The sequence below is a fragment of the Nicrophorus vespilloides genome, unplaced genomic scaffold (genome assembly GCF_001412225.1).
Source record: "Nicrophorus vespilloides isolate i.1.1-1 unplaced genomic scaffold, Nicve_v1.0, whole genome shotgun sequence".
Classification (NCBI taxonomy): Eukaryota; Metazoa; Arthropoda; class Insecta; order Coleoptera; family Silphidae; genus Nicrophorus; species Nicrophorus vespilloides.
The window spans coordinates 69,590-95,129 of NW_017097121.1; the positions used below are offsets into that span (position 1 = coordinate 69,590).

General features: G+C 32.2%; 5 protein-coding genes across 11 annotated transcripts; 3 read left to right on the plus strand and 2 right to left on the minus strand.

Moving 5' to 3' along the window:
* Positions 1-765: 765 nt before the first annotated feature.
* Positions 766-6,378, plus strand: LOC108559021 (osmotic avoidance abnormal protein 3). Of its 5 annotated transcripts, none has more exons than XM_017916146.1 (12): positions 766-922; positions 2,675-2,809; positions 2,872-3,024; positions 3,077-3,291; positions 3,765-4,030; positions 4,099-4,289; positions 4,347-5,081; positions 5,134-5,294; positions 5,636-5,736; positions 5,793-5,878; positions 5,933-6,041; positions 6,108-6,378. In XM_017916146.1, exons 2-12 carry the CDS (start codon positions 2,738-2,740, stop codon positions 6,290-6,292), a joined length of 2,274 nt encoding a protein of 757 aa, XP_017771635.1. In that variant the 5' UTR covers positions 766-922; positions 2,675-2,737; the 3' UTR covers positions 6,293-6,378. The 5 variants fall into 5 exon arrangements, with proteins under 5 accessions (XP_017771635.1, XP_017771634.1, XP_017771633.1 ...); XM_017916145.1 differs by having other exon boundaries at positions 766-918; XM_017916144.1 differs by having other exon boundaries at positions 766-914.
* A 1,292-nt stretch (positions 6,379-7,670) lies between these two features.
* LOC108559033 (nudC domain-containing protein 1) lies at positions 7,671-9,975 on the plus strand. The gene is made up of 2 exons (XM_017916162.1): positions 7,671-8,778; positions 8,836-9,975. The coding sequence occupies exons 1-2, from the start codon at positions 7,771-7,773 to the stop codon at positions 9,367-9,369; spliced, it is 1,542 nt and encodes a 513-aa protein (XP_017771651.1). The 5' UTR covers positions 7,671-7,770; the 3' UTR covers positions 9,370-9,975.
* A 430-nt stretch (positions 9,976-10,405) lies between these two features.
* On the minus strand, positions 10,406-11,785 carry LOC108559034 (rhythmically expressed gene 5 protein). The gene is made up of 3 exons (XM_017916163.1): positions 11,519-11,785; positions 11,217-11,388; positions 10,406-10,859 (listed from the first exon to the last, which is right to left on the minus strand). Exons 1-3 carry the CDS (start codon positions 11,612-11,614, stop codon positions 10,474-10,476), a joined length of 654 nt encoding a protein of 217 aa, XP_017771652.1. The 5' UTR covers positions 11,615-11,785; the 3' UTR covers positions 10,406-10,473.
* Positions 11,786-21,078: 9,293 nt separating this feature from the next.
* LOC108559014 lies at positions 21,079-23,109 on the minus strand. 3 transcript variants are annotated; one of them, XM_017916131.1, is made up of 3 exons: positions 22,354-23,109; positions 22,083-22,278; positions 21,079-22,017 (listed from the first exon to the last, which is right to left on the minus strand). In XM_017916131.1, exons 2-3 carry the CDS (start codon positions 22,260-22,262, stop codon positions 21,235-21,237), a joined length of 963 nt encoding a protein of 320 aa, XP_017771620.1. In that variant the 5' UTR covers positions 22,263-22,278; positions 22,354-23,109; the 3' UTR covers positions 21,079-21,234. The 3 variants fall into 3 exon arrangements, with proteins under 3 accessions (XP_017771620.1, XP_017771621.1, XP_017771622.1); XM_017916132.1 differs by having other exon boundaries at positions 22,334-23,109; XM_017916133.1 differs by having other exon boundaries at positions 23,028-23,105.
* Positions 23,110-24,492: 1,383 nt separating this feature from the next.
* Positions 24,493-25,231, plus strand: LOC108559018 (cytochrome c oxidase subunit 7A1, mitochondrial-like). The gene is made up of 3 exons (XM_017916137.1): positions 24,493-24,605; positions 24,808-24,927; positions 24,986-25,231. Exons 1-3 carry the CDS (start codon positions 24,594-24,596, stop codon positions 25,121-25,123), a joined length of 270 nt encoding a protein of 89 aa, XP_017771626.1. The 5' UTR covers positions 24,493-24,593; the 3' UTR covers positions 25,124-25,231.
* The last annotated feature ends 309 nt before the right edge of the window (positions 25,232-25,540 follow it).

A 25,540-nucleotide genomic window follows, 5' to 3' on the forward strand; every position in this document is an offset into this window, starting at 1 on the left:
CACATGTTTTTTTCTTATATATTCACTACATAATGATAATATACTAATCATGCATGTATCTATTGTATCTATTAACAAACTTATTATATATATATACTAATATTTCTGTAACATATCCTTAATCCCACCTTCAATAATAAACAATTTTCTTTTTGTAACGTTAACAAAGTTTTGTGTTTATTTATTAATAACAAAATATGTTCTATGACAGTTGTCTGTCCATTTGTCATTAGTTGTAAACAGATGGGTCGCATTACAACTGCAAGTGAAAATGGTGCATCGCGAAATGACAGCTGTTACGTTAAAGGTTGAGAAACGCTGCTTTTCATCGTATTCATCGATATATTAAAAGTTTTCTTTTATTGTTGAAGTATTCAAATCGTCGTATTGGAGCGATTATTGTATAATTCATTAGGTCGTTCATAAAATATTGGAGTAGGGTGGCTATGATGAAGTGGTCAGAAAATAATTGATATTATTGACGGATCAAGGGAGGGAATATTGACAAGGTCAGATATACGTGTTACTCGCTATTTATTCTTAACTTTCAATTACTTGAAAATACGAATATAAAGCTTGAATTCTTTGAAATTGATCATAATAAAATCTAATTGATATCGAAAGCACACTTTTTTGGGCAAATAAACACGAAATGGACGGAATCTTATTTATTTAAATAATAAATGCGCGCGACTCGTGTTTGTGTTTTGTTCGACGTTCCGTTGTTAGGGTATTTTACGGACTGACCTGTGTGTACTGGTCAAAGTTAAAAGCTACCTCGTTAGTTGAGGTCAAGTCATAACGTGGTGCAGTCAATATACGGACGGAAATTGATGAATTTGTTTGATGAATAACGAGTGTAAATTCAGCAATGAGTATCAAGTGTGGATGCAATTAAAAGACACGATCATCGAGTAAGTATGTAAATATAATTATACATAAATAAAAATACTTGCATTCAATTGAAAGAAATTATCGCATTTATAAAACTCACAATTAATTATTTAGAGAAACAACAACTTTGATATATTTAATTAATTGACTTTATAATATATTGATATATTATTAATTTTTAGTGAAACAAAAAACTTTTTGTTGTATAACTAAAATAATTCGAGTAGAAATAGTTTTTTTTTTGTTTGTTTATTATTAACGCGCAAATGGAATGTGTAATAAATGAACGTGGAATGAACTATGTCGTATAATTGCTTTTATCGTAAAGAAATTACACCTTGACAAAACGATATGTTTTCATTTAAATTGTATCGATTAACCCTCTGCTAGAAACGTGTATCGAGTTACTGTGAACTTGAAAAAAAAAATGTAACCATAGCGATGACTACATTAAACATATGCGTATCGCAAAGCAACCCCCTCTTTCATTAAACATTTAAATTATTTAACAAACACAGAATATTTCCTTAGCAATTTCAAAGTTTTTTTTGTTGTTGTTTAATTTTTGAATTTTTAAAACTATGCTTTTTTTATAGAAACAACCCTACTATTACATAAAAAGGTACTAACTAAGGGGAAATTGTCATAGGACACTTCCCTACAATTGTAATTTATGAAATATTCACTAAGAATAGACTGTAAATAATAGAAGACGTTATAAAATATTAAATCTGATTGCAGAGAAAGAAAAGTTTGAACTAGAAACATGTAAATTTGTTTCTATTGTCAGTATTAGCTGAAACTTTTCACTAATTAACGTACTAATAATGTGATTTTTTTTTGTAGACTTTTTTTATAGAGGCAATAGTTAAATTATTATTACAATATTCTCGTCCCATTATGATGCACGATTACATTTCTCATGTGAAAATAAAAAAAGAGTATTATGTCGTGTAGGAATTAATACATTTTATGAATAACAGTTCGATAATGTTTTTTTTATTATTATTTCCATTTGCGCGCGAGGAATGTTCATTGTATATTTCGTGTGTATAACCGGGGTCAACAGTTCATTTGTACTTTATAGAATGGTTCCTTTACAGTAGTCATTGAACGACTGGGCTTCTCTGAAATCGCTTTCTTGACATTTAAAAAGAAAAACAAAAGAAAAAACAATTGATAGACATCTGCGCGTTTTGATTCTTATCCAATTGCTGAATTATGGAAATTCAGAATCATGAATCACATTTTTCACAATAAAAAGCAAATATAATATTGATTTTTAGTACTTTCGATATATTTGCAAAACGTTGATAAATGAAGTAATTAAAAATTAACATTTTATTGATTTTCTCAGAAAAAAAGAATCGATATAATGGATGCAAAAGATGCATATGAAAGTTGAAAATTTGGGGAATGTAGCGAATATTCAAATATTGCTGTGGTTTATCCGTTTCGGAATAATCCACGTTGACAAATAAAGTTTTGAAAAATTAACGCTCGAAAAAGAAATGTCTTCACATTTTATTGATTTTCTCAGAAACTATAATAAATAGAACGTATCCAAAAAAATGCATATGAAACTTGAATATTTAAGTAATGTTGCGAATATTGAGTTATTCCTGTAGTTTCATCTAATGGCCTATAATATAAGTTTCAAAATGAAGTAATGAAAGATTTAATGTACGACAAAAAGCAGACTTCCGTTGCCTTATTTTTCATCTAACAATAATTCGAAATGTCACACTTGTCACATAACATACTCCACTTTTTTTTTCAGATAGAAATCTATGAATCATTCAAACAGCATTAACTGCAAGAGAAAAAAATCCTCGGATTGACGATGGCCGAAAACGTGAAGGTGATCGTGCGATGCAGACCGATGAACCACAGCGAACTGACCCTCAACAGCAAGGTACAAACACTCATTTCCAAATGATTATTAATGATTTTTGTTATTGGTAACAATAATTTCAGGTCGTTGTGAAGATGAAAGATTGCATGGTCGAAATTTACGATCCGAATGAGAGGGGAAGCGCGCTGCCAAAACAATTCACCTTTGATTCGGTGTACAATCAGGATTCGAACACGGAAATCATTTACAATGACATCTGTTATCCGTTGATAGAGGTAATTGATGTATAATTTTGATAATCGTTTGTTAATTGAATTGAATTTGCAGAGCGTACTCGAAGGATATAATAGCACGATTTTCGTGTACGGCCAAACTGGATGCGGCAAATCGTATTCTATGGAAGGCGATAAATCGTCGGATCCACCAGAGAAGGGAATAATTTCGCGTGCGTTCGAGCACATCTTCGAGGCGATTTCTGTTGCTACACAAACCAAGTATTTAGCATTGGTCAGCTATTTGGAGATTTACAACGAGCAAATTAGGTAATTCGATGATTGCTTTTACATTCTGAAGAGTTTAACATAAACCAACTTTCTAAAAGTAGTTTGGCAAGTAATAATGCATTTACACAATTACAACAATTGACTTATGGTTTGTGCGGGCAGGGCCGACCCGATCATTAGAACCAATAGAAATGTTAAAAACGAAAAGAGCCGGGGATGGCCGATCCCTCGTTCAGCATTTAGCGATGTGATTTGCAGCTGCAACTGCTGATTTTTATCGTTTTCCTTTCGAAATTTTTATCTCTTATTTTTATTTCTATTCTTGGCCCAATAAGAATTGTTTAAACCTTCCTGATTCGACGTTGAGACGCAGACACAGCCCATTTTAAAACCATACATGGCAATTTTTCGATAATCACTTCATTTTTATCGAATATCTTTAATGTTTCAGCACTTTTATTTGGTTTAAGGTTTAAAAACCTTAGAAGAGATTGATAATGATAAACTTTTAGGGATTTACTGCAACCACACGAAAAACTGGGACAAGAAAATAAACTGAATTTGAAGGAAATGCCGAATGAGGGTCTGCAAATACCTGGACTGACGCAAGAACCGGTGCACAATGTGCACGAGTGCGAACGTTATTTCCAATACGGAACCAAAAATAGGATGATAGGCGCAACATTGATGAATCAGAATAGCTCAAGATCTCACAGTATTTTTACGATTAGTATAGAGCAGATCTCGCACATCGATGACAAAGAGAACATTAGGAAAGGTAAACGAACTCGAAGTCGTCGGTAATGAAATGAAAGTGGTTACAATTAAAATTGTATTTGTTTGAAGGTAAACTCAATTTGGTCGATTTGGCCGGCTCCGAGAGGCAGGCTAAAACTGGAGCGACCGGAGATAGACTGAAGGAAGCGACAAAAATTAATTTATCTCTTAGCGCATTGGGTAACGTTATATCGGCTTTGGTCGATGGAAAGGCGAAGCACATCCCGTACAGAGATTCCAAATTAACGAGACTTCTTCAGGTAATAATGACAATAATCATCGAAGTGGAAGCATTGTCTGTATTTGTAATATTTCAGGATTCTTTGGGTGGAAACACGAGAACGTTAATGATCGCCTGCATAAGTCCGGCCAGCAGGAATTACATGGAAACATTGTCGACCCTAAGATATGCAAATCGCGCTAAAAATATAAGCAACAAACCGCGCGTCAACGAAGATCCCAAAGACACGATGCTGCGACAGTACCAGGAGGAAATAGAGAAGCTAAAAAAGATGCTGGAATCTCGTCTATCGACACCATTGAAAATAGACGATGACAAACACGATGATGATGATGACGATGACGACCTCCCATCGAAAAATAACAACAGGGAAAGCGATCTGGACACTGAGAGGGATCGCCTGATCACCGAATACGAACAAGAGATGAGGAAACTGAAGAATTTGCACGAACACGAAAGAACGGAAAAGGAGAATATCCTTAAACAGATCGACGTAATCAAGCACGAGTACCAGAAGAAGATTGAGCTGTTGCAGATGAGCAAAGGCGATTCGGTCAACAAGGAGGAGATTTTGAAGAGGATCGCAATGCTGAAAGCCAGTTTAATTGGTGGCGAAAAGGCGGACGATCTGGAATTATCGGATAAGAGGAAACGGAAAAAGTTGGCGTCGGAAAGACGGTTGAGCGCAATAGCGCACGTGTTAGCAAAAATCGAGATGAACGAGGATCGGGAGATCCTGCAAAACCAGTACAAAGACATCAGTCAGGAGTTGAATTCGAAAACGGAAGCGTTGAGGAAATATCGACTCAAAGTATTGTTTTATAAATGTGTATATCGATGATTCTATGTTGTTTGTGTTTAAGGTGAAATCATTGGAGAAGGAGATATGCGATATTCAGGGTGAATTCGAAACGGAAAGACAAGATTATTTAGATACGATCAGGAAACAAGAGATGACGACGCAATTGTTGTCGCAAATCTCGGAGAAGATCGTCGGCACTTTGAAAAAGGAATGCAACTATAGGTGCGTTAAATCAGTGCTTCTTAAACTTTTAGTAAACCCGCCTCCCGCTTTAAAATTTTAAAATATTAATTAATGAGACTTATGTTGTTGAATTCAAACTTAAATCCTTTGTGAAATCAAGTAAAATGTCATCGTGGGTTCGTGATAAATTTATATTTATTTTGCCAATGAACAAAAAATGCAGATTGTCAGTAATTAAAATAAGCAAATTAACGTATATTTGCTATAATGTAGAAATGTTAAACCTAGACATCTGGAAACTATTTTGATTTGTTTTTTTTTAAATAACAAACAAATTCTTAAATTCAACTAAATATTAGTTACGTTTTTTTTATTGATAGTAATTTGGAGGCAATTAAAGAGCAAGCGGTTTGGTTGGACGATTGTCAAAAGTATCGACTACCTGAAATGATTGTGCACAGAACTAAACTACCACCTGCAGGTAACTACCAAGCATTTAATAATTAACTTTCTTAATCAAATTAACAAATGTTAAAGGTCAAAATCATAATCGGATATCTTCGAGTAATTCGGAGACGAGCATCAAGAATTGGAGCGCCCCAAATTCACCGCCCAACTTTGATGTAAACTTTACATTTATAATCAAGCAAATATTTTAATTATTTTTTTTTTGTTAGGGTAACGATATTGTAGGTAATTATTTTAAACCGAAACGAGCGACGGAACTGTTGAATCAGTCGCTGCGCATGGACACGAATCACGTTTTCAACACTTGGCGAGGTAATGGTAAAAGCTGATTGAAGTTAAAAGTTTCTTGCAAATTTTAATATAAACAAATTTGACTGTTTACAGATTTCGCTAGGAATAATAAACCGACGTCGAGTGTGTCTCAAAGTTTCCAGCAAAGATCGCCAAAGAAATTCAACAATTATTTAGTCTCGTCTGAGAATTACCTGAAGAAGCCTCTACGTCTGAAAGCGTTGCCGAATATCGATAAGACGCGGAAAGATCACCTCGGACCGCTTGACGTTGTTTGAGAGAGTGATATTTTGGTCGAATGACAAAGTGATTTTTCGCATGTGTGATAATTTGAAAGTTTCAAATATATAATATATATTTTAAGTCCCTGTTAATTTTTCATATATAATATATTCTTAGAACGTAATTTTCTTTTTCATTATTTATTTATTTATAAATTATTAATTGTCATTGCAAAGTCCGGTTGGTTATCAAAAAATCCGATAACCGAACGACATTTAATCAGAATTTGCAGCTAGAAATAAGTATTAATAATAATATTTTATAACAGTATTATGGTTTTGTAATGCGCTTTGCCAGCTGTTAACATTGTTATGAAAAGTGAAAAGTTAACTTTCGAAAAAGAGTGTCTCACATTTTAGTGATTTTCTCAGACAATAAACTTCCATGGAATTTCCAGTTGAAAAAATTGAAAATATCTTTACGAGTTTTCACGTTTTTTTTCTTAATTGCACGAAAATTACGTAACTTTTGATGCATTTGTAATGTTCGTTACGAAGAGGAAAATCGACGTTTTTCCCGATTTGTTTTCAGTCTTTCGTGAATTTCTCGACAACCCTTTAAGATAATTACACAATTGAAAGCAGAATATCTCACCTTTACAACGAGCCTATTTTCATCTTCGTGCTATCGCGGAGTCGGCTACTAAGAGCTCGAAAACCCCGTGAATATCTCGACAACCACTTAAACTAATTACATGATCATGCTGTCGTCGAGTCACCTGCTATGAGCTGTAGAAATTGTAAAAAAGTGAATAGGATTTTCTTAAAAATCGTCAAAATTGAAAGCAGAATATATCACTTATTAGCGAGATTATTTGCATCTTCGTGTTCTTACCCAGCTACGAGCTGTTCAAATGGGAAAAAAGGGATTAGGATTTTCTTAAAAATCGCTGTTTTGCTGAGAGTTTTCACGTTTTTTTCTTAATTTCTATAAAATTACGTAACGAAAATATCTCTATGGGTTTTAAGAAATTAATTTAATGCATACTTAATTACTCGAAAAGTAATGAATTAAACTGAATAACGAATATTGATATTAAAGAATACAGTACAGAGAATATAATCAGTCTTTCGTGTAAAAAGCTGCAAAATTTGAAGAAATTACACATTTTTTGTCCCGAATTACCAACATTTAGATCTGATCAGCGTATAAAGTTCAATTTCATTTACACTTAACTAATACAAACTAAATAAAGATGAGAAGAGAATAAATTATTATTATTAAGAGATTTTTTTTGTAATAAGACGTGCTAAAATTAATTATGTAGCTTCTTTTACGTGGAATTCCCAATTATCAACGATAATGTGCGTCACGGATTGTAAAAAATTAATTAATATTTTCACGAGTTGGAAGCAGTCTACCGCGCATGTTCAAGTGTAAATAACTTGAATTGACCTATCTTTCTTCAAAACATAACCAAACAAAAGTTTATGTGAATCCACATCCACTTTTAGTCAAGAAATTCGAGATTATAATGCCGGATGATATTAATTTACGAGCGAATCGCGAATTAATCGATTCCGATTTTGCTGGCTACAAACTTTCCTTGGCTTCTTTATCAACATACAGTGAGAAAAACATTGAAACTCCTTTAACAGTACCGACACTAAATTGTGGCTACAAGGAAACGAAACTATTCAGTCTGCACAATCATTTATTTGCTAATAATAGTGATAATGATGTATACTACATTGATGCATCTTTCGTGATACAGCAAATCGGTTTTGATCTACTCAATGGGATATTCAATAAGTCTTCGGTTTGGGAACTTCCAATTGATCACAAACCCACTTATAATCCTACTTTGGATTTCCCATCAGATAAATTAGCAGTCGTATCAGATGGGATTAGTTCCATATATATTTTAGAAATCGATAGGGAAAATTCAGATTGGAAACTGATGAGGAAAATAGATGTCGATTGTGCAGTTGTCATCAAACATAGTAAATTGTTAGGTGATAAGTTACACTGTTTACTATACAATATAGTGGAGAACAAATCTAATTTACTGTGGATCGAAGTTGATTTATTATCAGATCAATTTGATGTGCACAAATTTGAATCACAGGGAGATTTGTATTTTGCTCAGGTGATTGAATCAGATTCCATTTTGGTTGGGGCTGAGAAAACGTTCTTTCCTGAAACAAATGAAGCTGAAATTAAGTATGTTTGGTCACAAGACTCTGACACTATTAGAGTTGAATTCAAAGTAGGGTCTAAAGCAATTGTAAAAGATGGAAACATTCAAGTATTTGATAAAGATGACAATGTTTTGATGGTGGGAAGGTTGGGTGGAGAGTTGAAAGAAAATTCAGTGGTGTTTAATGAAGAAAATGGAACTTTAGCTTTAACTGCAAGCAAACAGGTGTCTGGTGTTAAATGGATTGAATTCATTGAGGGATTGTCTGGTGATTATAAAGCTGATGAGCTGGAAGTCATTGAAGCCAATACTAAATTGAGCAAGTTTACAACTGAAAATGAGGTAAGTTTTCGTAATTTATATTTGAAATTTGGTCGAATTTGAATTATTTTTTGTCAGATTTACTCGTCCAGTTCAATTTGCAATAACGCCGATATGGAGGAATGCGATTTTCCGGAGAACAACAATGCGGTCATCGAGAGATTGAAGAAAACTGGAGCGACGCATAGATCGAATTTGGGTGGCAGCAAGTATCTGTTCAATGCCAAGGATTCGATAGTTTTACAGCAAGATGAGGATGCTAATCTGTGGGAGAACGTATGCGAATCCGAAGAATGGAGATTGAAGCACGTCGCATCGTTGACTGCAATGGGTTACATTCAGGCGTCGAAGCAAAGGAAAAAGATAATGACTTGCTCACCGAATCACGATTATGTGGTTATTAGTGAAAGCCATTGTCACGTCTTCGTGTACAGGCAGAACCATTCGTTCGGCGGGGAATTGAGGAACCGGAAATGCGGAAAAACGTTGCACCAATTGGCGCAACAATTCGTGCTGAATTTGGGACAGGATGAGATCCTTGGCGTTGTTGCCACCGATCATGTTCTTTATATGTTAACCGAAAAGAAACTGTTTGCATGTATATTAAATTGAACTAAATACATTTTATTGATTCTAATGCATGTGTTGGTGATTGTTTTTTAACTTAATGAAAAGGATCCGAAAGATGCTCATGATAGCTGAATAATTTCGAACAGTATTCATTCAATGCTGTGGTGGCTGTCTGTAATTCACGTTCCAAAATGAAGATTTGAAAAATTAATGGTCGAAAAAGCAATGTCTTCACATTTTATTGATTTTATCGGAAATTATAATAGATGGAATTATTCTGTAAGATGCTTATGAAAGCTGGATATTTAGGAAATGTAACCACATTGCATCAATATTTGCTTTTCATTTGTAGCATCTTGCTCGTTTTCTTTTAATCCTTGAGCCGAAAGACCTCGGTACTTAGCACATTGATTGACAAGTATGAACGTGGATGATAGAAGGCCGTTAGAAAGAGAAAAAAATGAAGTAAATAGATCCAAACTCATCAAAGTTTGAAGATGCAAGCAAATTTGAAATTTTCAGACCGTGAAAATCCGCACTATGTGAGAGTTATTATATTACTGTACACTTTCAATGTATTCTATGTATACTATTTGTGATAACACTAGCATTTTACGGAATACACCGAATAAGCGTTATTTATGTTTGCATTTTGAGCATATTTTAAATTATTTGTTATCAAAAAAAATAATAATAATTAAAGAATAGAAAAGGTGATTGAACTTTTAATTGGTGCACATTCCCAAAACAATTTACAATGACAAAGAAAGTGTCGAGCTGAATTTACGCTCTTTGAATGCGCAATTTGATACGGTTTAAGTGGAATTAGTCGTTTGGTTTCGAAACAAAAAAAAAGAAATTAATATAGTTTGTTGTTTATTATTATTACATAAAAAATAGGAAGGGTATAATAATAGAGTTATAAATTACTTAATCACTATCACTAAGTATCTACAAATATAAATAATATCAGACATTCTCTAAATAAATATGTACACGCACGAACAAAAAAAAATAATAATTAATAAGAATAAAGCATATACGTTAAATATATCACAGCAATTTTGGCAAAAATTCATTTTACAGAACGTAAGAGAATAATAATTAAAAAAGAAAGAAAATAATTGTGGGAAAAAGTGAGTGGATTCAAGAGAAATTGGGCAGCCTCAGTTTGGACATCTTGTAGTGTTTGAGATCGTCGTCTTGCGGTAAATCCGTGTGATCTTTCACCGGACTTCCATCCAGATGGACTTTGACGACCATCGGACCGGTTAAGGGAACGTTCACGTAATCCACTTTGTTCTGGACGAAAGGCGTCTTGTATTGCGACGGACCGCTCGAAATTGTGAGGACGTTTCTTGGTGGCAACACTTTGTAGACGGTCTCGATTCTCGCCGACGCTTGACCTTGATAATCTTCGTTCAGCGAAAATGATGATTGATCGTCGTACGAATTGGGTTTCACCGAAGACGTTTCCTTTTGTTTAGGCTTCTTTGACATCATCTCGTGACCTTCCATCATCGAATCCCAAACTGCGAATTAACAATAAACAAGAAATAAATACAAGTGAAAACGCACAATAATAAATATAATAATTAACGAGTTTCCTTATTGATTATTTTATCGTGCGCACATTTCCTTTGAACTCTCTAAAACCAAGGTCTCAAACGAATCTAAGGAATACGTACATATACACAATGCTGACCTGCATCTCCATTACTTGCTTCTATCTTGACCTTATTTAATCTTTTATATAAAAATTCAACAGCAGAGGCCAACAAGCCGCTGCAGCAAGTGATGTTTCGATTTTATATGTTTTTTTTCTTCTTTGCATGAATTTACTCGATTAAAAGACTTAATCTAAATTATATTCGTTTCTTTTGACTTACTTAGTGTGTGTGCTCCCCTTTGGTAAGGATCCATCGTGTCCAAATGATCTTCAGGCATAACTTTCAACTTGTTTAATCCGTATTTGAGCAGATCCTGGTTGCAGTTTTTCATATCGGACGATTCACAAAATGTCTCCACTTGGTTCGCGAACATCGAATACAGATAGGACATCTTGAATAGCAAAAAAAAAAACGAAAATTATATAAATATTCATAGATCAAATTACGAATTGAATGCAATTTTGTACATAAAAAGAGAGTGAAATTTGAAAGAACTTAGATATTCGTTTTAATAAGCTTACCTTTTCATCTTTACTTAAATATTCCCACATGGGTATGGCGGAGGACGTAATTTCACCAAACGCCGCACAAAAACACAGAAGCCCGAACATGATCATCTTGATAATTTATAAATTAATTACGTTTTTTTTTAGAAATAATTGCTGAGAAATTGTTTAGACGCGGAGCGATCGGTTTGTTGTTGAGCAGTAAAATGTTAAACTCAAATTGCTTCGACCGACAACCCAGACATACTTTATATACTGGCCGCAGTGACGTCAGTAAAGAATATAACATTCCTTCCATTCCGGCGGCTACATTATATACCAACCAACTACTACAGAAGCGTAAGAATCACATCGTGGGAAACGATGTTTAATTCATTTCGTTCATTCTTTGCGGATACACACTATTCGGTGTACCACATCATCAGCATCATCTGACGATGATCATCAGCGTCCTCGCAGACAATTTACATAATTTTGGGATTTCCACAAAACCGTTGATAATTTCTTCGTATAAAAGAAATTCTTTTTAATGTCGCTCCATTAACCAATGTTATTTACGAACCACGTTGAAATCTCGGTAAACAGTTTATATTTAAAATCACTATAATTATATTTGCAATTATGAACAAATGCCTCATTTTATACATATTGAAGAGATCGACTTAAAATTGGGCATTTTTTATTATTGAAACATGTTTTTGCTTATTACAAGAAAACAATAATAAATACAAATTTGTTAATTTACTCTAATTTTTAAGTTTATTATAAATGTTTAAACTTATACAAAATTAGAATACATTGCATTGAAAAAAAAAACTTATTACAGAAAAACAGTTACAGGTGCAAATCTATCAATAAACTCCAATAAAAGCCTAATTATTTAAGTTTAATTTGAGTATTCAAACTTATATTTGCCATGTGTAGTTATCGAGTAATCCAATAAAATATGAAGATACTCCACTGAAAAACGTTTTTTTTTTCAATTTTAAATGCTTATTACAGAAAAACAGTTATAGTTACAAAAAATTAATAAACTACAATGAAAGCCTAATTATTTAAGTTTAATTTGAGTATTCAAACTTATAATTTTGCCATGTGTATTTATCGAGTAATCCAATAAAATATGAAGATAATCCATTGAAAAACGTTTTTTTTCAAATTTAAACGCTTATTACAGAAAAACACAGTTACAAATAAATCAATAAACTATAATGAAAGCTTGATTATTTAAGTTTAATTTAAGTAATCTTACATATATTATGTCAAGTGCGGTTGTAGTGTAATTCAATAAAATATGAAGACATTGTATTGAAAAATGTGTGCGTACCAATCTGTCAATACACTCTAATGAAAGCCTGAATATTCAGAAAACAGAAATAGATACAACTCTGTCAATATATTCTAATGTAAATGTTTATATTTAAGTTTAATAGGAGTATTTAAATTCACATTTCTCAATTTAAAGACACCGACTATTGAAATTCAAAATTAGATTTTTTTTTTCAATTCTGAAGACTTATTACAGGAAAACAATAATAGATACAAATCTTACAACAACCTCATATTATAACTTGAATATGTATGTTTAATTTGAGTATTCAAACATGTATTTGCGATGTGTGGTTATAGAATAATTCAATAATATATGAAGACACTGCACTGAAAAAAGTTTTTTTTCAATTTTGAACGCTTATTACAAAAAAACAGTAATAGATACAAATCTATCAATATTCTAATTAAAGCTTAAATGTTTTTATTTAATTTGAGTATTCAAGCATATATTTAGTATGTGTGATTATCGTTTAATTCAATAAAATGTAGTTAAGTGCATATGCGATACTTAAAAGTTGTTTTCTTTAACGTGATTTTATTGTTTATTATGAACGTTTTTTTTATATATACTTTTTGTATCAATATAATTACTCCAAAATCCTTGATTAGAAGTAATCACGAAGCGCTTCCATCCGCGGCATTTGCATTTACGTCCGACTCTTCTAATGAAACAAAGTTCAAAGATTTTATTTTAATGAAATACGCATACGATATAACAAAAAAAAAGGTTAGTTGCACCTTGAACTTAAAGAACTACGGTGTACTGCGAACTTCCGACAAATAAAACGTCCTCTCGATATTTCATTTTATAATTAGTTTTCTATTATTATTTTTTTTTCCATCTTGACTTGTCTACCTCGAAGAAAATAAACGATGTAACTAATAATTTCATTTATTATAAAAACTGTCAAATTTAAACGCTTATTACAGAAAAACAGTTATAGTTACAAATAAATCAATAAACTATAATGAAAGCTTGATTATTTATGTTTAATTTGAGTATTCAAACTTATTTTACCAATTTGTGGTTATCGAGTAATTCAATGAAATATGAAGACATTGCATTGAAAAATGGTTTATTCAATTTTAAATGCTTATTACAGAAAAACAGTTATAGTTACAAATAAATCAATAAACTGTAATGAAAGCCTGATTATTTAAGTTTCATTTGAGTATTCAAACTTATATTTGCCATGTGCGGTTGTTATGTAATTTAATCAAATATGAAAACACGATAAAACTATATTTCATTTTATAATTAGTTTTCTATTATTATTATTTTTTGTCTTGTCTTGTCTACCTCGAAGAAAATAAACGATGTAACTAATAATTTCATATAAAAAACTGTCAGGCGTTCGATTATCGTTTTTCTTACTAATTACATTGTTATTAATGTTTGGATAATGGTTTGAAATTAATCAGTTAGATTTAGTAAAAAAAAAGAACACACACATTGATAGATAGCATTGAACTATAATAAATGTTCACACGCACGCATGCGAAATGATCAAAACATATTTATTGGGGAAAAATTAGAGTTCAAAATGTCAAATAACTTGAGGTATTTGGAGAACTCGTCTTGTTTATTCTACTAAATGTCAAACATTGAAATATTTTTGTAATAATTTGAATATTTATTTATTTATGTTTACATGTGTGTGTGTGTATACTTGGCGAACGAATCTGTCGCCGAAATATCCGGGTCTGGCGCCATTGATGATCGTAAGAATGTCGTGTTGCAGCATATTTCATCTGGACACCAAAAATTTGTATTTTATATATATGGTTCGTAGAATAAACAATTGTCAACTGAATACATTAACTTATGCTCATCTCAATTAATCTGTATATTATCTTGTTATACTAATATTTGCGAGTGTGAAAGAGAGAGAATAGATTTTTTTTTGTATAATCAATTACGTAGATTGCAAACGTCCACAAGAATTTGCGGTAATAGAAATCATCATCACGACGACCAGATCGGCGCCAAATTCCCAAGAAGGTCGACTGACGACCTTCCGTCATCTTACACATTGGATTCATCCATAGTGAGAGTTCAACAACAACCAGATTTTTTTTTGTACATTTATCTTCGCACACTCAGATTGAGTGCGAGAGAAAGAGAGAGAGAAAACATATATTTTTATAAAGAATGTTAAAAGGATCCTTCTTCTTTGCGAAACGGAATTAAATTCGGGATTTCCTTGGTCGACTCGGAATTATTCATAATGTTACCTGCTTTCAAAATTATTTATTATTGTTGTTTTTTTTTATTAAATTATTTCTTCGTTCTTTCTTTCTTCATCATCTCTTATAGATGTAACGATTTTATTTTTCACGTAAATAATCAAATAATTATTTACCAAAGATTCGAGTAGTTTCCATTCAATAACAACAATGAAATTTAACGGTTATATTACTTTTTGTTGTATATTCCCGTTTCTTTAATTTCACAATTATTATCTAATACTAATTATTATCAAAAAAAAGGTAAAATATAAAAAAATTTAAAAAACAAAATTATGAAATTCCTCGGCCTCGCTACAAGACATACTATTCATTTTAAAGATGAAAAGCCAAGCTTTCCAACGCCCTCTTTTTCAGCTTTCTAGCCCTTTGGGAGCTTTCGAAATTCAAGTTCAAAGTTTGAAAGGTAAAATGTCAAAAACGAAATCATGAATTCGCTCGGTCGCATTATACGACACAAAGTCCATTTTGAACATATTTTAAAAATGAATCCAATTCCAACTTTATAGCCCTTCGGCAGCCATCGTAATCAACTTTTAAAATTTGAAATGTCTAAAACAAAATTTTTGAATTGCTGGACACTACACTACACGATACAAAGGTTTGATATCATTAAATGATAAACGTCCAAGATTTTCGAAGCACTATATTCCAGCTTTCTAGCCTTTCAGGAGTCTCCGCAATTGACGTTAAAAGTTTGATGGGTTATATGTCAAAAACGTAATCATGAATTTGCTGGGCCGCATTATACGACAATACGATCATTTTAACTTATTTTAAAAATGAAAATCGAAGCTTTCTAATGCTCCATTTTCCAACTTTCTAGCCCTTCGGAAGTCTTCGTAATCAACTTTCAAAGTTTGAAGAGTCAAAAATGTCAAAAACAAAATTACTATATTGCTCGGCGACACTACACCACACAAAATGCATTGTAGGCTCATTTTAAAGATGAATGCTTTCAAAAATGACATTTGTCAGCGTTGTAGCCATTCATGAACTGTCCCACAATTGACAAAGGCAAACAAAAATCAAAATATTTAAATTGCTCGTCAACCCTTGGAATAGAAATTACATAAAAATCCTAAGAAATCCCATAGATAAAATGTCAAAAATGTTAAAAACAAAATCATTAAATTTGATAAAAAAATTTTTTTTTTTTTGGTTGGTAAGCATTAAATCAAATTATACAAATTAAATGTTGTTGTTATTAAGAAAATTTGAATGTTACATTATCATAAAATTACATAAGTCGCTTCCTCAAATACGCACACAAATCAAAATAGCATCAAAACACACTTGTTTTCGTCTAGAAATATTTTACATAACATAAATTCCTTCCCCTTCCATTTTCCAACTCAAAAAGCCGAACAACAACAACAAAAAAAAACGCCTCTTCTTATTCATCGCACATCTCCAACCCCATCATTCGCGTTTACGTTTCCGTAGCTTCACATGTTTCATGACCAACCAACTAAACAAACAAACAAAAACAAAAAAACAGTTATCTAAATTTGGTGTGTTCTCTTTTTCTTAAACGCAAATGATTCGATTCCTATATTAATTGCACAACTTTCATCATTGAATTCCCGGTATGAGTCAACATGAGCTACGTGTAGGAGATATTTGTTTTGTTTTTTTTTGTATCGTTACTAGTGGAACTACATTTTTATTTATATTCCAAAAACAGAGCAAACCAGGTAAACAACATAACATTCCAGTTTTTTTTTTGTTGGTGCGTTTCAATTTTAATTTTGTAATTAGTGGATTATGATGTCATCGTGTATAAGAATATTCTAGAATTTATGATGAATCTTTAAATTTAGTCGTACAACGAGTAATAATTGTTTTATTTCAAAGAGCATTCAATAATCAATCTTGTTAATGTTAATTAGGATGCGATCAATTTTTAATGAGTCAAAACCAGGTGAAATACACAAAGAATATGTTGAGTCGAGAAGTAAAAACATGTTGAGAAACTCTGTTATATAGGTTTATATAAGCAATTACATCCATTTTACATTAATTCCTGAGTATAAATTGGTTTCGATCATCGAACAACGTTTAGGAACGATTTATGTTTTAAAAAAAAAAGAAGTTTCTTTGCATATGCGTATGACAATAAGAGTAACAGGTGACAGAGGAAGAAGGTTTAGTACAGAAAGTTGATATTAAAAATTAACAACGCAGACTGATAAATCTGTAGACAGGAAAATCCTAGTAGCAAATTCACACACTTCTTCTATAAATTATCAAAGAAATGTCTCGAAAATTTGTAACATTTACTTAATAAATTAAGACAATCATGAAAAAAAAACACGTTATGACTTTCCTTCTAATTGTAATAAACTGCGAAAGTGTGAAACCAGTTGTTTAAGTAATTAATTTAGTCTCAAAATGCAGTCAATGCAGGTAAAACCCATTATTGATTAAATACTTGAAATAAACAAACGAAGAACAAAACAAAAGAACAGATACATACACACATAACTACTTTCATAATTGGATGTAAACATAAACGAATACAAAAATTTCAACAAAAAACAAAAGTTGATATTATTGTAAACATAAACAAACGTATTAAGTATTAATAAATAGTTATGTAATAGTAAATGTGAATCCAGAGAAATACATTTAATAAGAAATAATTTGACCACAAATAGTAATTGGATAGAAATGTAGACAAAACAGAGGTTTTAAATTTAACAAAGCTTTACTTAAATCAACAGTTTAATGGTATTTTCTTAAATCTATAGTTAAATATAGATATATAAAAATGTAGGTCAACTTAAATAGCCAGTTATTTTAAAAGTTACAGATGGACGACGCAAATCTAAAATTAATTCAGTATAGTTTTCGGATTTTTCTATGTCACGTATAGTCTAGATTTGATATTACATAATAATATAAACGTAATATTCAATAAAACATATTTTTTAATTATATAATCATCAATTCATTTGGCGAATTACAGCCAAATTGAATATACATTACATTCCACAAATATTCAACTTTCGTATGCATCTTTTGGATCCATTCTATCTATTATAGTTTCCAAGAAAATCAATAAAATGTGAAGACATTGCTTTTTCGATCGTTAATTTTTCATTGCTTCATTGCAACCAATTGGAAGAAACTACTGAAATAATTGAAAGCTCGCCATATTCCCCAAATATCCAACTTTCATATGCATCTTCATAATCATTATTGGAAGTAAGAAATCGTATATAATCAAAATCATAGTTAATAATCCGCCTCCGCACATCCCTCGGCGGCTGCCACCCCAAAACCCTGTTCCACACCTACAAAACCTTCATCCGTCTCGTCCTCAACTACACCTCCACCATCCTCTCAATTGCTTCCCAATCAAGCCTTCAGCGAATCTACAGCTTTGAGAGAAATGTTATCCGCAGAATCCTCAAACTAAATCTCCAAAATCCCCGATTTTATCCATAAACTCCAAGGCCGACATGCCGCCAAATCCTTCTCCCAGAATCACCACACCCGCACCACCAATCTCCGCCAGCACCCGCAAACCCAAAAACAAAATTCCCTTCCCATCGGCAGTCCTCGCCCACAACGCACCCCCAGATGACGACCCTGACATAACCCACTTCCTAAACACCATCAAACCCATGTTCCTCCACGCAGACCCAAACCTCCGCCTACCAAACCCTGACAACTAACCCCAACCATTATCTTGTGTTCCAGCTAGCATTAAGTTAACCCCATAATCATAAAACTGTTTTTTTTTTCTTTATTAAAAATCGTCATCATGTATACATTTAATTTGTTTCTGGCGGTGGCAATCGCAAGCCCGACAACCAAAATCCCGTCTATCGAAATCTCGACGATCTAAAACTTAATAAGATTATTAATTGTTGTTATTTATTGTTAATAACATAAACTAATTTTATTATAGAATATTTCTTATTCTTAAGTTTTATAATGAATAACACAACGAAAAAAAAAATACAATAATAATTAATATTATTAAGAATAAATAACAACAATTAATAATTGGGCAAAAGAGCCATCGACCTAGGTTTTAAAAATATTTTTTTCAGTAATAGGTACGACTATTAAAATATAGTAGAATAATTTAAAAATGTAATTGTAGAAATTAAAATAATAAAAGACATCCCGACAGTGTCGATTATCGGGATTATGGTAGTCGGGATTTCGATACAGTTGGGATTATGGTAGTCGGGATTTTGATACAGTCGGGATTATGGTAGTCGGGATTTCGATACTGTCGGGATTATGGTAGTCGGGATTTTGATTGTCGGGCTTTCAATAGATGGTCTCTCGGTTGTCGGGCTTGCGATATAGACCCGTTTCTGGCTAAATGAGCTCAAGCTCGCATGTAAGAACTACCACTCTGTATCTTAACAATATAATAAAGGTCTATTTAATTAAATAACAATAATATTAATGTAATTCTATGTCAATATTATTGTTTACTCTATAAATTTTTTTTAGTGCACTAAGTTCTTGTCTTATCAGATGTAGTACAACTATGCCCTATATCTTCTTACGTGTATTATTTGGTGTCAACGGCATCGTTTGGCCCAATTACTATATTTTTTTATTGCGACAGGTTTCGATATATTTACTCAACAAAAAAAATATATAATTTATAAAGTAACGAACTTAAATTATATAATTGTCAAAATGAATCGAAAAAAAAACTGAATGATACAATTTATATTTTTAGACCATTAAATATTTGTTTAGTAATAAAGATAATTCAGTTAATTATCTTTACTTATAATGGCTAATCGCTATGCGCAGAAATTTAAATTATTGTTGAACATCTCTAATTACCAACGAATCCCATTTGTTTTTATTCCTTCTAAACATATATTTACACTTGAACTTGAAGCACACATTACACAAAAGTTTCCCAACCTTCTTTCGACTTCGATCATCCTGAAAAGAAAAATATTTGTTAATCGACCCTTATTTTTTATATTACGCATATAAAATCAAGTTTCGCCACAAATCAAGTTTCTCTTGATAAAAACCATCTATTCAAGTTTTTATACAAATTTTTTTATACACGAATATAGGCAACACATTCCTCAAATAAATATTTAAAAATAATACGCTCGTAAATACGATAAACACCGAAGAAGTCACTAATTCTATAAAAAAATTCAAATAAAAATAATTTAAATGAATCATAGATTTCGTTCTTGTCGAAACTTTTCGAATATTTTCATTTGACAATCACTTTTGTACATTTTCCTTAATGTGCTTGGAAATATTACGAAAGTACATAATGAGATTAAAATTTGACTTTTGAACTGTTTACCGTTTCTTTCATTAATTATCGCACTGTTATCTGTTGGTGTATATTCAGTCACTGTTTGCCCTGACCATACAATAAAATGCATTATTTCATAGAAAATATACATAAGTAATACAGCTTATTCTTCATTTGTTTGATGGTTTAGAACAGCGTTTCTCAACATATTTGTCTGTAGTATCGATATAATTGCTATGAATATTAAATCAGTCACTCGATTTGACACAAAGTGACAGCTGTCATTGGGAGAGCTATTAAACAATCGAAACAAAAATATAGCTTTGCTAAATGTCAGCTGTCACTTTGTGTCAAGAGTTTGAGATACGCTGGTACATAGTATATTATACATTATTGCTTGAAGCATTCGAATTTCAATTCGTTTTTATGAATGCGCATCTCGTGTTGCAAATTGGAGAATTATTCCATGGCGAGTAAATGTTAATAATAAAGCTCAAAGTAAACAGATAGTAGCATAATTTTGTATGTATATATAGGTATAATATATTGCGATAAGATATCGTAGTTATCGCGTATCAAGTGCTCGTATGTTTACTGAAATAACTATGTTTTATAACAAATTAGTGCTGTCTGTAATTCCTATATAGGTTAACAATAAATTCAGTAGAAGAACATAATATAAAATCTTTTATTAATTTAAATACATCTTAAAACTAAATTGTTTTTTTTTTTGTAACTTATGATCACAATAGAGCTCTTTCCAAACAAGCACACTCGTATAATATTATTCGATTATTCAAGACTATATAGCGAAGACTTAATGTATGAATATATATATAGAGAGAGTATAAGCGATTCTATAAACTAAATTTGTGCTTTTCTGAATTTAGATGAAATTTCTTCGCTTGATCTCTCGTCGCCGAATGCGATTCTTCCGTATGCGATAAATTATTATCAACAGACTCAAGAAGACTATACACAATATAGATCCAACAACAATCAGTGTTGTGTTCAACTTCTCTTGGAAGATCTGTTCGGCGTGCTGCTGCTTGCACGCGCTGAAAACTTCCTCAGCCATCTGCGGTATTTCAAAACTACACTCATCCTCGACGCTCCGTTTACAATCGAAAGGTATAAAGTTGACGTTTCGATCCTTTAACCATTTTCCCATTGTCCAACAATCGCATGGATCTTCAAAGTACACCGTCGAATTGTCGAGCACGAAAGAATGCAAGTTACAAAGTCCGGCAACATCCGCGAAAGTCATTGTGAAGTCCATGCCGGAGACATTGTAAACGAGCAACGTCGGGACAATTCCTAAATTGGGAAGGGTTTGTATATCCGAGTACTTGTTATGCGATATGTCTAATAAGACAAGAGGGCTGGTTATTGGAGTCGCGGCGTGTATTATGTCGATGATGTTTATGTTTTGATTCTGGCTGAGGTACAGGTTTTTCAGTGACGGCAAATGGAAGATGACTTCGGGCAACGTCTGCGAAAACGCATTGTAGGACAGATCCAAAGCTTGCAGATTGGTTTTATCCGCTAAAGATTCGCTCTCGATGTTCGTGATCATGTTTTCGGCGAGGTAGAGGAACTTCAGGTACTTGAATTTGCGCAAATCGTCAGATTTAATTTCACGTATTCTATTGTAACTCAGGTCGATGATCTGCAATCAATCAAATGTTAATTAAATCTTATTGAATTGAATTGAATCAATTTGGATTGACTTGCCTCCGCGTCTTCGGTCAGACATTTCGGTATATGCTTCAGATCCAATTTGTAGCAATCAGCACTCTTCATCCCGTGGACTTTCTGCACTTTGCACGACGGTTCGTTTCTGCATCGGTCGCCCATGATTCCGTGCATCGAAACCACAAAGTTCACGATGAAAAATAAGTATTTCGGATTCATCGTTTGCTTGAAAAGCCTACAAACAACAACAACATAAATATTCGATACTCAAATTACTTGTTGTTAATTACAAAATCAATTGATTAATTACTTGTTAATTGCCTGGATATGAAAGATTAACGATATTTTACAGTTTTAGGTGCGCTATTGTTTTCGATATGTTTGTCGGAGACAGAGAGTCAATTCCTTTAATTGCTTAAACCTTGGAGAACAATTAAAGAAGATATGCACAGGACACACACACAATCATATTCTAAAAAATCATTATGCTTATTTTTTTCGTCTTGCACGTACATTTTCAACACACAAATTCTGGTGGAACACTGAGAAGATTAACTTGCATTTCACATTTAAATCACTGTCGTCGCTTAAATCTCCTGAAGAATTTACATTATAATACAAAGTAGGAGGACGTGCGGCATCAAGATGCATCCAGTCCAGTCACCAAAACTCCGAACTTCTTCCCCATGCAGATAATATTAATAAAGTTTTGTTCGTTTCTTTAATTTCTCTCCTCCGTTGCGTTACGAATTGAGAATTATTTCGTTTGTGCTCGCGTCTCGTCACTTCGCTCGAACTGGATAACAAACTTAATGATAATAAATTGAATTTTCTTATGCGGGAGAAATGAACGCGACTGAAACGAACTGAGACAGAGAGATAGACGTACAGAGATAATAAACGCGAGCAATGTCTTAAGTAAATCTAAACTAGCAGGTGGATTTTATTCAATATTAATATTGAAAAAAAAAGGGACATGCAAACCTTTATCTACTTTTGTACCGCACTCTCTGCGTCAGCGTGTGTTGAAGCGAACCGCAGTCAGTTAGAAATAAATTAAAAGCGATTTGAGCATTAAAACCAATTGAATGAGAGCACCGATTAAAGTACGTGCACAAAGCATGGGTGTGTGTAACGAATAGACCAGAAAATTATAATATATTATTGTCAACATCCAATATTGTTACCTTCTTCTACAAAGCCCTTGCAAATTTACAATCTAGATACTTTTTTTTTATATTCATTACTATAACAATACTAACACACTTTACTTGTAACGCACGAAATGACTAAACCTTCTAAGTGGTTACGAGATACGTTTAGGTGATAATGAAATTTGCGGTGATAATTAATTCCTATTTATTTTTTCTTTGATCTTTCAATATTTAAAAATCAATTCAAGAACTTTGAGCATTTGACGAACATATATTTTTTCAGCTTCTTTCAGTTTGTTTCTTTTAAGTTTTATTAGTCATTTATAATTCGAGGAAATTTCGTTGACTTATCAAATGTGTTTTCCATAAAAATTATTTACGTAAAAAGTTTTAATTTCCTGCAATATAATTCTTTTGTTGAACAATCAAACTTTTATTTATTTATTTTAAACTTTATAATAACTTCTCATTCTACAAAAAATGTATGCCTTTACTTACAAAGTTTGCTTCCTCCGTGCAAAATATATTTTCAATGTATTTACATTGTGCAAATAATATAAATACAGACGCATCTGTGTCTCATGAGAAGTTGTCAGCTCTGTCGATTCAAAATATTTAAACTGCGAAAAACACAATTTGATCTTAATTTTATAAAGAAAATTTCATAAAATTATTGTTTAAATCAAAAATAATTTTAAAATTCTGTTCACTTTGGGATCGAATAATTAAATTTATAAAAACCATAGCCAACGCGTTATAAGTCTCCATGTAAAAGATAAATGAATTTAGATATTTCTGTTACGAAATAAATTGAGATTAATTGTAAGTATTAGTGTTTATCAATGCTGTAATGAGAGTATGAAATTAACTTCTTTATGTCCTTTTTCTTTTGATATTTTCTCTTGTTAAACAATCTGTACCAAAGAAAGATGAACTTAAGCCGGATTCAGCCTCTTTGTTAAGCGTTAGTGTTAACACAGCACAAAAAATTGCGCCCTTCATCTAATTGCGCTCGAGTTATACGCTTCTCTTGGTTACGCAAATGTTCGATTTTTAAATTCAAAATTACGTTTCAATTTCCCGCCCTTTTGAAAAGACAAAATAAAGTAGTGTATGCAATTTCTCTTACACGAATATACAAATTATCGTAACATTTTGTCTATTCATTTGTTTTTTACAATAAAAAATATTGCAAGATTAATATTTGTATTAAACTAATTAATGTCCTAATTTAGATATGCATGTGTATAAGAAAAAATCAATAATAGTTATGTGCATGACGGTTGGCAACACTTGCAATATTCAATAAGACATTTTTATCCAGTAGGCAAGGCAAGGTTTAGCTCTGCTACAAAATTTCTTGATTTATCCAAATTTGCCAGTAAATCTACACAAAATGAACAGCAGGGTGAGTGCGTATACAGTAATCGATTACTTAAACTCGTATAAATTAATTTGTGGTCTCTCTTGAGCCGAAAAAATGGGTTTCTTATTGGCGGACTTTTACATAATCACACACTAGATCTTTTCTCAGTCATATTTTGTGTATACTTTATTTCTACATTTACTTGATACTTACATTTGATTATTATTTATTTATTTATTTACAGAACAACATGATCTTGGGTCAAGCCATCATCCGTCACTTCTGCAAGACTGGTGCCAGGGCTCAAACTGAAGTAGCCTCCGCCAGGTACAATCAACTTAAAGGCAAACAATCCAAGTTCCAAGTATGTTTTACTGTTCACAAGGTAGTAATGCAGGTTTTCTAATATTTTATCATTTCAGATCGATGATGGAGTTCCAAGCTACTTGAAAGCAGGATTTGGTGATAAGGCTTTGTTTGCCTTGACAGCAGGTCTTGTTACAATTGGTACTGGTTGGGGTTTCAGCACCTTGTGGGTCATGTCTGCTCCCAAAAACTAATTTTGTTTGTCTGTCTGCCTCCCCACAAGCACCAAACGAAATGTAGTAAAAATTTAAATTAATACCACTCCTGTACTTGTTACATAATAATAAATTAATTACATGTAACAATTCTGTGTTTTCTGTTTTGTTTTTGCATGAACGAATGCTGAACAATTTAAGAATAATGTTTTTTTTTTATTGTATTAGTTTAGTAAAAGTTAATAAGTTAAAAAATAATTTAAAAAAAATATATATTTTCAGAAATCTGGATGGTACAACAATTTTAGAATAATTGGTATAGACTGAGTAAATAAGATTTGACCTATTAGTCACCTTGTGTCAATACTGTCAATCAAAATCCCAACTGTATTGAAATCCTGTCAAACCATAATCCCGACTATATTAAAATCCCGACTATGTCGAAAATGTCTACAA

Bases quoted from the DNA above. Each gene is read 5' to 3' on its own strand.
- LOC108559021 (XM_017916146.1), top strand. From the start codon at position 2,738: ATGGCCGAAAACGTGAAGGTGATCGTGCGATGCAGACCGATGAACCAC. The intron at 2,810-2,871 runs GTACAAACACTC...CAATAATTTCAG, and splicing joins AACTGACCCTCAACAGCAAG to GTCGTTGTGAAGATGAAAGA. The intron at 5,737-5,792 runs GTAACTACCAAG...CAAATGTTAAAG, and splicing joins AACTAAACTACCACCTGCAG to GTCAAAATCATAATCGGATA.
- LOC108559033 (XM_017916162.1), top strand. From the start codon at position 7,771: ATGCCGGATGATATTAATTTACGAGCGAATCGCGAATTAATCGATTCC. The intron at 8,779-8,835 runs GTAAGTTTTCGT...ATTTTTTGTCAG, and splicing joins AGTTTACAACTGAAAATGAG to ATTTACTCGTCCAGTTCAAT.
- LOC108559034 (XM_017916163.1), bottom strand. From the start codon at position 11,614: ATGATCATGTTCGGGCTTCTGTGTTTTTGTGCGGCGTTTGGTGAAATT. The intron at 11,389-11,518 runs GTAAGCTTATTA...TTGCTATTCAAG, and splicing joins ATTTAAGTAAAGATGAAAAG to ATGTCCTATCTGTATTCGAT. The intron at 10,860-11,216 runs GTAAGTCAAAAG...GTTAATTCGCAG, and splicing joins AAGGGGAGCACACACACTAA to TTTGGGATTCGATGATGGAA.
- LOC108559014 (XM_017916131.1), bottom strand. From the start codon at position 22,262: ATGAATCCGAAATACTTATTTTTCATCGTGAACTTTGTGGTTTCGATG. The intron at 22,018-22,082 runs GCAAGTCAATCC...GATTGATTGCAG, and splicing joins GTCTGACCGAAGACGCGGAG to ATCATCGACCTGAGTTACAA.
- LOC108559018 (XM_017916137.1), top strand. The intron at 24,928-24,985 runs GTATGTTTTACT...TTATCATTTCAG, and splicing joins GCAAACAATCCAAGTTCCAA to ATCGATGATGGAGTTCCAAG.